This window comes from Pelodiscus sinensis, chromosome 32 (assembly GCF_052426305.1).
Source record: "Pelodiscus sinensis isolate ZL-2025 chromosome 32, ASM5242630v1, whole genome shotgun sequence".
In the NCBI taxonomy this organism is placed as follows: Eukaryota; Metazoa; Chordata; order Testudines; family Trionychidae; genus Pelodiscus; species Pelodiscus sinensis.
The window spans coordinates 11989922-12005692 of NC_143083.1; the positions used below are offsets into that span (position 1 = coordinate 11989922).

The 15771-nt window shown below is 41.7% G+C and overlaps 1 protein-coding gene across 5 annotated transcripts in view; it reads left to right on the top strand.

Annotated features, from left to right (window-relative positions):
* The window catches only part of CRTC1 (CREB regulated transcription coactivator 1), an 83251-nt gene extending 67662 nt beyond the window's left edge, over window positions 1-15589 (top strand). For all 5 annotated transcript variants that reach the window (XM_075902875.2, XM_075902877.2, XM_075902878.2 and 2 more), the window contains one exon: window positions 164-15589. In XM_075902875.2, coding sequence (XP_075758990.2) covers window positions 164-375 — 212 coding nt within the window. In that variant the 3' untranslated portion in view covers window positions 376-15589. The remainder of the gene's footprint in view (window positions 1-163) is intronic.
* Window positions 15590-15771: the final 182 nt, after the last annotated feature.

The window sequence follows — 15771 nt, forward strand, 5'->3', positions numbered from 1 at the left end:
CCCCACCCCATCCCGATTTATTCTTGCTCATCCGGTAAACCCCACTGATCTTCATGCAAGCGGTTTCATTGCTTATCTTTAGCTAGAAGATTGTGCAAAGAAGTGCATGTTTTGGTCATGGAGCAACAATTCTAAGGCCTGTCTCCCCTCCTCTTCACTCTAGTCACAGGAGAATCTCCTCCCAGCTTATCAAAGGAACTGACCAACTCTTTGGCAGGTGTCGGAGATGTCAGCTTTGATTCGGATTCCCAGTTCCCTCTGGATGAACTCAAAATTGACCCTTTAACCCTGGATGGACTGCACATGCTTAATGACCCAGATATGGTCCTCACCGATCCCGCCACAGAGGACACTTTCAGGATGGACCGGCTGTAGAGCGAGGACACCATGAGCCTGGGAATGAAACTAGTTCCTGGAGCCCTACCGAACTGAGGAGTCCAATGGGTCAGTCATGTCAGATTCAAGTTCCTGAGAGCGGTAGCTCTGTCATGTACAATGAGTAAAGCTTGTTGTTCTAAGCTTGCAGTGCTGCAAACCCCCATTCCCTGGTGCGCCATATTTTATCCCTTATTGACTCATTGCCATTAAACGAGTAAGGAGTTTGCATCAGCCTTCTCCCCTCCAAACCCACCAGCAAAGTTGCAGCAAAAGGTGGTCAGTTTATCCTTTGCACTAGAAGAGGGTGTTTCTGGATAGGTGATAACGGTTCAGAAGCAAGGGTGAAGAAATTCTATGTGTAAAATACCACATCATTAGCATTTGATCCTTGGCTGCTTCTGTAACTGAACAACAGCCATTTCCTTGCGAGACTGAGGGGAAACTCTAGACTACTGACCTCTCATTAATGCTAAAGCAAAATGCCTGTATGGCCGCCCTCTCTGAAAAGGAGGGAGGTGTGTAATTTTGACTCTCCCAGACTACTTTGTGACAGTTGCTTTGTAGAGTAAAATGCTTCTCCCTTGATTGATCTGCCACATTTGTTTTCAGGTTTGTTTCCTTGACTGTTGTCCAGCACCTACTGCCTGTTTGTATGCCCTGAGCAAACTTGTGTACTTTGCAAAGCAGGAAAGCGGCCTGGCACCTCCTTGGGCTCTTGGTAGCTGGTGATCCAAAAAAATCAACTGTAAACACTATTCCAGAGCCTTTCTTGTTTTTCAATTTCTGAGCACACAAAAAAGTACTATAATTCATTACCTGGTGAGTGTGAAGGAGAAGGTAGAGCCTTTGGAAGCTACTAACGGAATATTGGTGGCTAAGTTGCAGAGAATTTCATTTTTAAATTCTACTTGTGTGAAATTCATGAGTAACAAGAAGGGCCGTTGTGTAGCAATACCTAGCCCAAAAATGAGCATCTATTTTTATGATTTTTTTTTATTTGTTGCCTATTAAATATTCTGTTACTGTTATTTATGCATTTTTATTTAAGTATTTGGATATTAGAAAAGTAGCTAAACTACGTAGGGCCAAGCGAAGCACTCTGCATAATACTAGAATTTGAAGCAGATGCTGACCAGAAGTAAGCAAACCCAGGGCAAGACTGTCCAGTGTTTGCTATTTTATATATTCACATTAGGCTAATAGGAACATACATATCTTTGACATGGTTATTGGCCTAATGGATAAGGGGATGAAGATGTAGAGTGATGGATCTTGATTTCACTGAGTTTCTTGACTTATTCCTACATAATATTCTCTTAAGCAAATTAGTGAAATGTGGCCTAGATGAAATTACAAAAAGGTGGGTGCACAACTGATTGAAATCCCATACACAAAGCATGGTTATCCATATTTCACTGTCACACTGAGGGGGCATCTCCAGTAGGGTCCTAAGGAGTTAGTCCTGGATCCAGCACTATTCAATATTTCATTTATTGGTTGGATAACGGAGTGGAGAGGATGCTTATAAAATTTGTGGATGATACCAAGTGGGGAGGGATTACAAGCACTTTAAGGAACGGGTTTCGACCTTGATAAAATAGAGGATCAGTCTGAAATCAACAAGATTCAATTCAGTATAGAGAAATGCAAAATATTACATTTAGAAAGGAAAAATCAGTGGCCCAACTACAAAGTGGGGAAGAACTAGTGAAGCAGTAGTAGAGCTGAGAAGGATCATAGCAGGATATAGTGGATCTCAAGCTGAATGAGTCAGCCGCGTGAGGCAATTGTGAACAAAGCTAAAATCTTGGGGTGTATTAATTTTCACACTTATTTGGCACTAGGAAGGCCTCAGCTGAGTACTGTATCCAATTCTGGGTGCCACATGTTAGGAAGGATGTGGATAAATTGGAGAGTCCAGCCGGAGAGTAAAAATGATAAGATTTAGAAAATTTGATCTGTGAGGAAAGGGTAGATAAACTGGGCATGTTCATTCTTGTGAAGACACAAAGGACCCGATAGTCTTGAAATATATTAAGGGCTGCTATGAAGAGGAGGGTGTTGTCCTCTATAGTTAGGACAAAAAATAACGTGTTTAATCTTCAGCAAGGGAGATTTAGATTGGTTCCAAGAAAAATGTCTCGCTATAAGAGCAGTTAGTCTCTACAATAGATTTCCAAGTGAGTTTGTGGAATCCCCGTCATTGAAGGCTTTTAAGAACAGTTTGGACAAACACCTGTCAGGGTTGTTCTAGGTTTACTTAGTCCTGTCTCAGCACAGAAGGCTGGACTCGATGACTTCTCTAGGTCTCTTCCAGCTCTGTGTTTCTATGAGTCTGATATTCCTTCTGTCACTCTAGGAAGAATGACATGCTAATAGTGAAATGCGCTGTATCCTTGAACATGCTGCGGCTCTTAAATTCAGACTACTTCTGTTAGTCACAGCTAGTATTCTCTGGTACAGTGTAACAGAATGATGAATGATTTAAAAAAAACCTCGCTGATTCTAGAATGGTGATTTCACTTAAATGTAATGCCTGATATTGGCCTACAATGAGTCCTGACTCCCTGGCACTAGGTCACCTTTTTACAGATCTGAGAAATATGCTTAGCTGTTTACCAAGAGCTCAATGCACTTAGGGTAATTGAGAAATATAACTCTTAAAATATTGTGCTATTTACTCTGTAGTCTTCACAGTAAGAGAACCCACATACATGGCCCTTCTTGTCAGCAGAAGTTAAAATCAACATCATTTGACTTGTACTAAGAAAAAAAATTGAGTAGTACATTGAATGTGTTAATGAAGAAATTATTGCTAAGAGAGAATATTTCCCTGCAGCAGGGACTGAACATCCAAATATATTTTGATAAATACAATTTCAAATAAAAAAGCCGTCTTAATTTATGTTTAAAGACATTCGTTTGTTTGCTTTTTTGTTTTTCCCCTTTCAAGAATGCTATTTATTCTCCAAATCCTATTCTTTTGACATAGTCTGTATTGCCCTGTTTTGCATTTGGTCAAAAAATGTATGAGGTTATTTTTTAATTTCAGTTTTAATATTTTTTATTAAAAACATTCCCCAAACCCAGTCACCCTGCCCCCAAAATGTTTTCCTTGCTTTTTTTTAAAGCAAGGAATGTAAATGTCCCTGGCAAAAGTGAGCTACTTCTAATGAGTTATAGCTAGGTTTCTGTGTGCTTCCAGAAATCTGTGAGGTGCTGTCCTAAGATGCATAGAGACACTGCTGAGCAGAATTACTGCTGGGATCCTGTATAATGGGGTTGTGTGTTGCTCACGTATTTGTGCCATTAGTTGATCGTTTGCACTAAAAGTGATGTGGGATTTTTATTTTTTGTCTCCTAGCTTTTGTGTAAGCTTCTTGTTAAAGGATGGTTTTCTTTGGTTCCTCCCCACATAATAGCAAGGCATCTGCATTTATAATGTTCATCAACATTTAAGCCTGATGTTACATGTTACTCCTAATGTCCGCTTATTGATTTGCTAATGCTTTTTCAATTAAAAAAGGTAGCTTTAAACAGGAGGATACCCTAAAAGAACGTGAGTAATTTGGGCACAGATGATATGAGGTTCTTTGCTTCAAAACCACCAAAGGTACAGCGTGAATTGAGTACACTTTGTGCAGTTTACTTAATCTCCTTGACAGTACTGTTAATTCATTGATTGGATTTTTGTCTATATCAACCTCTTGTTCAGATGTCTCTTATGCATGGAATCCTTGTGTGTAATGATCTATTTTTTTAAAACCAGAGTCACTTAAAAGTGAAGCATCCAGTTAGAGGAAATAAAACTGCTGACTGGATAGTTTTACAGGGAGATATCGCTAAATGCTACCTTCTATTTTTTTTTTAACTACATGTGTATATAGGAGAGCTTGTTTATTAGACTTGTAAGTAGACATTTAAAATGGCCTTAATTTAAAAAATATAAACCCATCTAGATGCAATTGTCAAAAATAAAACGTGTGTGTGTGTGTGTGTGTGTGTGTGTGTGTGTGTGTGTGTGGAGGGGGGGGGAAATTAGGGATCGCCTAGGTAGAAGAAATATTTTTTTTTTCTGGAGGGTGCAAGGGGAGAGGAAGAGGCGGTCATTGTCGGAAGAGATGATCAATGTATGAAAGAATATGCTTCATATCTTCAGCCCCTGTTGTGGGGAGCTGGCTAGCTGCTTTAATTTTTAACCCTTTGAGAATCTGTGCAGTTATTTTAGTACAGTGTCAGTAACGTTTCAATAGTTTCTGCACTTCGCTCCCTGGGAGAATGGCCCGTTGACCCTTATTCTAGTAGAAGAATATTTTCCTTTTCCCTTTAAATCTGATTTTTTTTTTTAAACCATGGTGTATAAGTTTACATTATTTTAAACAATAAATGTTTAAAGCTTTTCAAGTGCAAGCACAGGGTTGATCCCCAGTGATTTCAGAACATAAGTAGATTTCTATTTCAGTTTCAAGTTAAACAGTTATCTTTTGCAATTTCTACCCAGCAGATGAGGGTGATAGATGTGGAAAAGCATTGACCATTAGAATAAAGGAACGGATGATGCTTGGAGGAGGAGGGAAGAAAAGGCATTGCTTGGGCGAAAAATACAGTGAAAAAATTGGAAGCATTAAGTTAGATTTAATTGGGGTTTTTTAACAGTCTCATGTCTCAAAAGGTTACGTCCAAACATATACCTGCTGATTGATTTCTGTATAGCTATGTTTTTATAAGAATTTCCCAAGACAGACTGTTGCATTTGCCGATACTTTGGAGAATTAATAGGAATAAACTCTCAATATATAAAATACTGTGATTTTAAAAAGAAAAATGGATTTCTGCTATTTATTGCAGCTTAGGAGTTGGGGGTAGGGAACGGGAGAAGCTCTTTGGCATTGTATATAGTACTGACTTCTGCATTCTCTTTAAAAATGGATCTGCACAGGCCGAGTTATGGTAGTTCTGTATGCTGCATGCATGGTTGACCGCAGGCAGCATCAAACATGTCTGTCTCACTACTGCTTCTGCATGTTAGTGAACACTTTGCCAGCATTCTTTAACTGTGCAAAAACCTTTCCTGTACAGAGAGAACCTTTGCTTAAAAAAAAAAAAGGAAAGAAAGATGTTGACTTTTAATTATGGATGAAACTATTGATAATTTATATACCATTTTTTGTTTTGCTTTAAAACAAAATCTTGTGCCTGAGAATACTGGCGCACGGCCTTTGAACTAAGGTGGTTGCTTAAAACTTCCTGCTAGGTAAATAGAGCCACACTAAGTTTGTAGTAACTGGTTCAGGTTTCTTTTTTATTAAATTCCACTTTAATTGTTATTTTTAAAAGCTCTATTTCAGTAGGAATGATATTTAAGACTTTCCCTTCCCTTATTAGGATATTACTCAATTTGGAACCACCTCAGTGTACATTATGGAAGAGGAAACCCTCCCTCATATGTAGGTTAAAATGTACTCTGTGCTTTAAGGGTGAGAGCATTTCTTACTTTGACAAACGGACCCCCTGTCACTGTGATGGCAATGTGAAAGAGCAATTAGCATTTATTATATGTATATGTTCTCTTTTTAAAAAAGAAAAAAAATTTGTAGTGTTCCTGTTATTTGTATTTTTAGTTGCTTACTATTTATACTGCGCAGTGTAGGCATGGATTGCATGTCAGTTTTCTATGCGGGCACCATGATGACATTATGAAACTGTGTATTATAAATCATTTTTACCTTTTTAAACAGAATCATTGTGTGGAATTTCTATACTGCAAAACAAAACACTACATTAAGTTCTATATTCATTTGTGTTATTTATTTTTTTTTGTGGGTGGGAGGGGGTGGTTTTAACTGTGGTGTATATTGCCTTATATGTGGGCTTGACCGATTTTATCAAAATAAAGGCATAAAGGGGTAAATATGCTTACTGTTTTATTCAGTAATAGAACATGAGGCTGCCACAAAGTAGCTGCAGAAAAGTGTGTTGTATAAGCATAGAGTGAGAATCAAAAACATAGTATGTCAATTTTTATAGGACAGCAAATCCAGCCATGTAATATAGGCAACAAATGGTGAGGAGTCTTAAAGTCCCATGTACAATTAAAAGTATTTCTATTGTGATAATTATGCCAATAATTTTGTATTGAACATTGTAAAAGCCCATTCTACTCTGTTCCAGCACTTCGAATGTATGTTCTACAGTTTGTGTGAGGAAGCTCAATCCAGTAAAAGTTTTGACTTGGACGTGCCCTGACAAATCTATTCTCCTGCACCTTGTTGGTTGCAGAAACTTAACAGACAGTGCAGGTCGGTTACCTGCCCTTGCAAGAGATTGTTGCGTGTTTTCTGGGGTTGATGTATCAAGGGTACATTGGGATGCTGACGGCTGCATAGAAACCAGGCAGTAAAAACGATCAAAGGACATAAGCTTTATTTTAAAAGAAGAAAATGCTCTATATTCACACATTACAGAAAAACATATTAACCAGGGGCTTGTGTATTTAAAAACTGCACCAGAAAATTGTCCATAATACATGACTTCTGATAAGTGTTCTTCCTATGTGGCAGTTTAATTTCTCCTTATACACTTCCCACACCATTCGCCCTGTATTCACGTCTTCCTATAATGCTAAAAATATAAGGAGGCATGTTTAAAGCCACAGAATATCTCTAATCTGTCCTCATATTTCAAATGCAACTAGAATCTATTGGAGTTCATTGTGTGTCTTTCCCCTCTTGCACTGCAGGAATTTACAAAGCTCTGGGGAGAGTTTTGGTGTACAGCAGAACCGTGACGTGGGGGCCCATATCTTGTAGTGTAATCTGGGATAATGACGGTCATGTTTGCAAATGTCTTCAAAATGGAGTGGTGGGTTTTTCTTCTGATCTTCTATCCCTCTGATTTTCAATACCAAATAATTAGTTCACGGGCATGTAGGGATGCTTTCTAGAAGCAAGTGGAGTGAAGAGCTTGCCTGCTCAACACCTGCTGTAATATTAGCTCAGAGGTATGTGTCTCAGGTCCTGCAGCGTAATACCTTCCAAACGGGGAAATCAAGGATTGAACAGTTTGTTGTGTAGGGCTGAATGCAGATTGGCTCTAAGTGTCATGTGTAAGGAGACCTTAGTGCTGGAATAGTTGTGCTACTCCAGTAGAGCTTTTTTAGTTGTGACTGCTGGCCATGTGTTACGAATTACTCACAGCTGCATGCTATAGGTGCCTTTACACCAGTAAGTGTGCAATCTTTAGGTGGCCAGTATATGGCTTTTATTTTTGTGTTGGATCGGGAAAGAAATTAGCACCCTCACCACTGCTTCAGTGATATCTGCAGCAACATCACTCAGCTTTGTGAAGGGCAGCCGGTGGACAGTGAGGGAAAAAATCTACTTCAGGAAAGCTGGCAGGCATAGTTTAAAAAGCTTGGGAAAGATGAATCACAAGTAACAACTCTCTTGCTGTCCTCAGGCTGTTACAGCCAGAGTATTATTGCTAAATTTTTATGGGGGCTATTTTTAAAGGAACAAAAGGGCATTAGTAACCCAGCTGTCATTGAAAGTCAGTGGGAGCTGTGTCCTGGTTGCATTTGTACCTCTGTAAATCTTCCTTTTGAATCACTCTGTAATTGGGTGCTAGTAATTAAAACAGAGCAGGTTTTTAACGTAAAATATAACACCAACGTTTCATAAGGTAAATCCCCTAACGAGAGCAGTTCTGTGCATGTCATTTACTTCTGCTCCGACTTCTTCTTTTGAAGGGAATGCTGGCCATCTCCTTAATACTAGATTAATTGCACTATTGCTTCTTTTGAGGGAGAGAGCTGTGCGTACATTTGATGTAATTTTAGCGTGACTTTTGCTGGAACCCTCGATTATATATTAAATAGCGACCAATTATGTATGTTGCATTTCTGTTTTGTAGTTTCCACCCGCTGGAGAAGCAGCCAGATGATGTAATCTGTATCTCTGAAGATCCCGGTTTCTGTTAAATGCATTTTAATCTGGGACATGGCCTAGCATTAATGCAGCATTGTGGTTCAGCGAAGAAACTGTGGTGAGATTGTCAATGTAAAAACAAAACGTAAAACCTAGATATCTTAGCCAGTCTCCAGCAGTCTGCTGGAAACCATGTGCCCTCTTAAGCAGTACAAACATAATTGCCTTGTTTGTAGGGGATTTGCATTTGTTGTCAGAGACTCGGTCGATCCTCAGTCATTGTCTTAAGCACTTTTGTGTGTTCTGGCTGCTGTTGGCTGTGGAGCATCTGCCCTGAGAGATGTCCAGCTGTACCAGGCAAGGGCACATGCAACACAAAGCTGATTGTCACCCGGTAGTGACACGCTTAGATGGGAGGTATCTAAGAGAGCAGAGGTGTCAAAATGTAACAACCCCTCCCCCCCCAAAATGGAACCACATCTCTGTTGATGCTGCTATTTCACTGGCTGGTTTATCCAATTACACAGCTGCATTGGTCATTTTGTGAAAGCATTTGGCACTCAAAAGGGTTCCATCCTTTTTTGGAAGGAACAGTGAGTACTAGGCGAACACCACAAAACACTGAAGCTGTTTCACTGTGAACGGATCTGGCTTGTCCTGACTAATGAGAACTTACAGTAGCTAATGTGACAGCAGCAAAACTTTTAATAATTAGAACAAGAACAAACACCTCATGAATCATTAACTCTGCTGGAGTTAGCAACAATGACCAGGAAGCTGTTACTACTGTATCTGCAACTTTTTCCCTAAACAATATAGAAAACCAACTCACTGCAGGTTGTTGGGGGTTTTTTCATTATAGCCACGTATTCAACAGCTGCCCGTGCATGGTACATGTTGCAAGCAGTAGTACGTTCCTGGAGACCTCAAATGATTTTCCCACACTCTGATGACGGGGGAAGTGAAGAGGACAGTGTTAATTAACTATTTTACTTCTTAATTTTGCTTTCCTGCCCTCATCATAACTTACACATTTTTACTTTTTAAACTTGTTGAGGGTGTTGAATCTTTCTTTTCGTTAAAACATACAGCGTAGGGCGTGAATGAGTGGAAGACAGCTCTATGAACTGGCCTCGGTACAAAAATTCATCACAAACCAGATTACATGGCCAAACCGTGGTACATGCAGGAGCTGTGCATGAGAGGGTGCCAAGTGTGTGCATAGTCATAGCTTGTCAACACACTCCCTTCGAACGTTAGAAAGCTGTAGTCCAGGAATATCTGTGCTCTTTGCCTTGGAGAGGGAATGAGTTTGCATTTTATAAGTCACTGATTCTGCTGGTTTTGTTTAAAAGAGCTTAGAAATCTAAACTAAATCCAGCTGACTCTGGGAGCTAATTATCTGTTTCAAATGGCTTCGCTCTCAACTAGCAATTTTAGACTTGTCTGTGCAGAGAAGAGCATTTTTCTGAGCGGGGGTGCTGGGATTCCTCCCTCTCCATGAAGTAGATCTCTCCTACACTGCCTGATTGTAAAACAGGAGTGGGCTGCAGAGCCTGGCACTTTAGCATAAATCCTCTGGAAAACAGAGTGCTTATTACTGAGTTAAAGAAGGCCACCCACTCATACATCCACCTTGCAGGCTTGTCAGGCTGGGAAGTTGCTTCATACCTATAAAATCCGGCCTGCAAACTTTGTGACCAGTGCGTGTTGGAAGGGGGTGTAGTTCCAGCATCTCCAACTCCTGCTCAGCAGAGTATTTGTGAACAGGGTGAATTTGCTTAAAAATGCCATGTTCAGGACAGAATCCTCTCCGCTCTTTTGCGTCGCCATTCTTAGGGTGTGTCCAGACTACAGGGTTTTGTCGACAAAAGTGGACTTTTGTCAACAAAACTATACCTGCGTCTACACTGCCGCTGAGTTCTGTCGACATAACGTCGACAGAACTCAGCAGTTTTGTCAACGGCTGTAAACCTCATTCTACAAGGAATAATGCCTTTTGTCGACAGAGTTCTGTTGACAGAAGGCGTTATTGCATCTACACTGTCACTGTCATGTCGACAAAGCGGCTTGCTTTGTCGACAGAACTGGATGTCGTCTAGACGCTCTTTGTCGACAGAAGCTTTGTCGACAGTATCTGTCAACTAAACTTCCGTTGACAAAAGCCTGTCGTCTAGACGTACCCTTAGAATCGAACAATTGAATCTGTGCTGTAGGATAGACCACATGTAACACGATTAGAGTACCCAGAAGTGGGAGGACAGACACGGATGCTGGGGTCTGAGTCCACGTTTATTTTTACCTGTGGATCGACGTTTGGGAGGTCAGTCCTTTGGCATTCGATTTCTCAAACACCGAGGGCGCCCCCATTGGCACCATTATGCCAGCTCCTCACGAGGAGCAAGGGAAGTCTAAGGCTTTTGTACGTCTCCATGTGGGCCCCCCGTGTGCACGTGTGTTTAAAATGAGGTTCAATATGAAGAATGAAAATTCTTTGAAGTGTGGATGCATAATAACCCTCTAGATACTGCATGACACTGGTTTTCCCATGTTGATGTGTAGAGCTCAGATCAGCTGGGTTGAATGAGGTGCTTGGACCATGTTACGGTAGCTCTTTTAGCTCTTTGTTTGTGTTTTTGTTCAATACTGGGACCAAGCCTGGCATCTTTTGTAGTATTTTCCTTGGGTTTGTGTGGTGGATGAGTCAGAATGAGGCTGGAACCTTAAGTGTGAGAAGCAGCATGAGCAAGTTGGATGTTTAACGTGCTAGCGAGTGAGTGACAAAGGCTGACTCATGATATTTTTCCATTTGGCTGTTAAATATGTTTTCAAAATTCTAGATGTGTTTGAAAAAGGTCAAGTGACTCAAATCCCTCCCCTCCCTCTCACATCCAGCAGAACATTGCAAAGTCCTTCACTTGAATATTTTAAGGCAGACAAATTATGGTGAGTTGAAAAAAAAATAAATTCTGAGCACACCAGTTAAATTGGGTTTAGGCCCTGCAAAAATTAAGTTTCAATCAGTATTAAGTAGGGATGTGTTCTTGCATTTAATCAGATAATTTCCATTGACTACTTAATTAGTCGATAACGGGGGAAAGCTCCTGGCCCCAGAAACTAATCCTGCTGTGGCTCTGCCTTTTAAATGTATTAAGAGCCCCAGGCTTTTAATCTCGCTCTGTATTTAAAAAAAAAAACTTTTCCTGCATCCAACCTGCCGCCTCCCTCTCTCGTCCCTCCCCCTCTTCCAGCTTGAGCTCAACTTCGTGGTTTCCCCTCGCCACGTGGAACTGCTATTTTAAACCAAGCCCCTGCTCCCTTTCCTTCACCCTCACCCCACAGGGCTTTCAACACCAAGAAATGTGGCAAAGTAGCCGGCAGACCTCACATCGCAGCCATGAGAGGCCGGGGGGACATTTTGCGGCACTCAGGACAGTAGCGGGGAGGAGGGGGGAGCGTTAGAAGCAGGACTCCCAGCCGGGCTTATGTGCCAGCAGCAGGCTCTAGGGGAGCTGGAGCACAGTGCCCGACTGCCCAGAGTCTGGCTTCCCCCGTGGAGACTCACCCCCTCCCCAACGGCTGCCAGAGCACCCCCGAGCCGCCTCACCAACGTCTGCTCCTTCCTTCTGCTCCCAGCGGACGGACAGGCAGCCCCGGGCTCTGCGGGCGGGGCTGGGGCAGTGATCAGCACAGGCGGGACTGCACGGGGGAGAGGTCGGGACAGCAGCCCCCCGCACTGCTGCTTTCCTCACTTCAACAGGCTGCAGCGCCCCTGCGCCTCACTGCGCCCCATGCGGTATGGGCAGGCACTTCTGTCCCTCCCCAGCCACCGGAGTTAGAGCTGGGCCTGGCGCATGCTGTGGCTGGGGGTGAGGGAGTTAGGGTTGAGAGAAAGGAAAAAGGGCCCAGGCTAGCAAGGAGGGAGAAGGGGCCTTGACTCATGGGGGGGGGGGGGAAGAGGTCCTAACTCATGGTGGGGGGGGGAAGGGGCCTGCACTTGCATGGCAGAGGACGGAGGGAGAGGGGCCTGGGCTGGCGGGGGCGGAGGGAGAAGGGACCTAGGTTAGCGTGGCCACAGCCTGGTCCTCCCTGGTATCCGGGGTGGGGAGAGCTGGGGTTTCCTACCCCCCACAAGAGGGGGGTTGGTGAGTGCAGCAAGCAGGGGGCATAGCCCCCTAGTGTAAATTTAAAAAGCAGGGGCACAGCATCCAGGCTCAAGCTGGGACAGCTGATTCCCGGCTTGTACCCAGTCTCCTCCTCCTCCTCTCCCTCCCCCCCGCTACGCCTCTGCCTTCTTCCTCCCCTCCCCTCACGGAGATGGTGCTGAGGGGTACCGGCTTTTAAGCCGACTCCCCCAGCACTGGTTCCTGCTTCATCTCCCCTCTTCCTGGCTCGCTGCCTTTTTCTGATAGAGGCAGTGGGGGGGGAAGTGACTCGCTGAGTCACTACTCGACTGCCTGACGATCATATGCTTAGCAGGCAGTCGACTAGTCGCTTACATCCCTAATATTAACCGAAGGTCTCCCCTGCTGCTCCTAGCTTCTTGAAAGTTTGTTCCTTACCGGATTAAAAGTATCTGAGCCTCATCTTTGTGCACTTATGAGTCAAGAGTGATACACTCTCCCTCTCTCTCTCAAGCCTCCTAAAATCATATGTGCAGATGAGACCACAAAACCAGTTGGTTATTGTATGGAAGAAAATGCAGATCTTAGAATCCCAGAAAAGAGCAATAGGTAAAGGCCTAGTGGATTTTTTCCACCCTAAACTCTTCGGGGCAGCTGATACCTCGTTTGTGCCTTATAAAGTGCCAAGTTTCTTATCATCTCTGAATACAGAGTCCCCTTCGCAAGTGCAGGATTTTTCCCTACATTATGCTTGTCGGTAGCATTTTAAATGTCTCGAGCTTTTACCACTTCAAGTTGGAGGTTAATTGAAGAGGAGGAAAAGGAGAACACTGATGTGAGTTATCTTGCTTTGAGACTGCTGTGTCGTAGAGCACCCTCGTGTAATGGCCACATGCCATGATAGTTGAATCAGCTACAGGTTGCTTGACTATAATGAGCCTTTTTAAAAACTTATTCATATGAATGTTTAATGTTGGGGGAAAAAAATCTTGTATAACAGTTATATATTAGGCCATGTCTATACTTACGTGCTGAAAATCGATGGTCTGGCACTCAATTTACCAGGTCTAGATAAGACCCACTAAATTGAACACTGAGGGTGCCTCTAGTCAGTGTTAGTACTTCTCACAGTCGCTTGATACAGTAGATGGAACACTATGAAGATGGCCCCAAGATCAGCTTGAGGTATGCTGACTCCAGCTACGTTATTTATGTAGTGGGAGTTGCGTACCTTAAGCTAACCTTCCGGGTCTAGTGTAGACCTGGCCTTAGAAAAAACACATGTTTTGAATTCTGTGATAGGGAACTCCTTTCTTTAAGCCCTCGTCATAGCGTAAACATGAAAGAGAGCCTTTGATTTTTTTTTTCATAATTGTTGTTCAGGATTTTTCAATATCAACATATAAAGCTACAGGAAAAGATGTTAATGGGGAAGGTAGGGCGTGAAAGGGACGTTCGTCCTACCCGTTGAGGGAGTGTCATTTTTTTGCCATATGTAAGTTTGCTCCTGTACTTTGTACCAACACCAGCCTGAGATGTGTGCAGATTCATGTGACCTTTATTTCTCTTTCCTAAATCTGTGATTCAAGTTGTTCCTGAAAAGCTTAAATTGTAGCGATTGAGAGAAAGCGACAGAGAAGTGGGTTTCCTCAGATGGCAGGACTTTTACCTCTCTAACGAATCTTCAGTAAATCTGTAGGGTGAGGCTCATTGGTTGTTTGAAGCCCGTCTGATCTATCTTACATCACTTTGGAAAGCAAAGTACCAAGCAGTTTACGGAACGGCTCCTGTACCTTCCGCCGCTTTTCTTTAGAAACGTGTCTCTTTTCAGAGCCACCCTCTTACTCCGCCTTCTGACCTCTTTGTATTTATACAGCAAATGAAGTGTAACGTTTGTTTGTACTTGTCCTGTGGACTATTCAATGCAATCTTTTTATACTATGGCTTAAGAAAAAAGAACGACGCAGCGTGTTTCTATTTATAAACCTAGGATAGGGGATGCATTCCTGCCACTTTAATAATGGTGTGTCAGTATTTCCATCAGATATTTTAGGGGCTTATAACATGGACATAGAAATTAACTCTGGTTTGCAATTTACCATACTGGGGAAATGTATTTATTAAAATCCGTTCTGGATATTCAGTGATGAAGAAAAAGAAAACTAGTTGTTAGTAAGTGTCTTTATGCTTTACATAATGTCATAAGAGTGAGAGGAAAAGGTAATCATTTGCCTAAAATTTAAACAAACCCAAGGAAGATAAGCAGATAGAAAAATCTTCCTTTATTTGCAGTGTAGAACATAAATAATAGGTATTATGTAGTATTTATGGACAAAGTATTGCAAGGAAATAGGACTCATTTAAACAAATCTTTATCTACTTGCTGGATCCTGCATATTTATGGCATGAGCATTTGCAAACCTAGATGATACACGGTATATGTGTATAAATATATTATACACATCCAGGTGCTGTTTGGTCAGCATTATAAAGTGTAGCAATTAAAGATATTATATTTCAGTCCGTTCAAAATAAAAGGACAGTAGATATTAAGGATTTGTTTTCTTTTAGAGGGAATCGGAAGTTGTCATTTTTGTTTTTACCTAAGCCAGGTTGCCTAGCTTTGATTGGATTCCTTTAAAAGAACTGCAAGTCAAATGCAATGGGAAAGTACTTACAAAGGGAAGGTTGGATTTCAATACAGTTAAATCCAGCTGCTCCTGGCAGCTTCTCTCACAGACTGGCAGCTAAATACAACGTCACGTCGTACACCGAGTGTGGGGGAAAATGTTGCTAGATTAATGTATTTTCAGAGACAGTCCAATATGCTGTTCTTTACAAGCTAAACTTTTCTATCAAAATAACTTGTGGATTATTTCACTGAGATATGCAAATCCTATATTCAGCTACAGCTTTGGTAACCCAGGAACCCTGGAGAAATTGTCCCTGCAACATGGAAGTATATTTTAATTGTGCTTTTCTATAGGTAAAGTGGAAAACTGAAGTTGGCTTTTATGTGTGTGCAATCTGAGAAATGATGTGAAAAAGCAGCTCGTCTCAATGTACATCCTTTTCAGTCCTTTCTTTTGTGTGAAGGCTTTTGTCTTTGTATCTTTGCATTTGTAAATGAAATGTAATAAAGTTAAAATGTTTTCGTCTCTAGCTGTCCAGCTTTTCTTCCTGAGTAGTTTTCCTACTGAAGCTTTTTAGTATTCAAGTAAAAAAAAAAAATTAACACATGGTCTGGTAGCACTTTATAGACCAACAGAACATGTAAATGGTATCATGAGCTTTTATGGGCACAGCCACAAAAGCTCATGATACCATCTACATGTTTTGTTGGT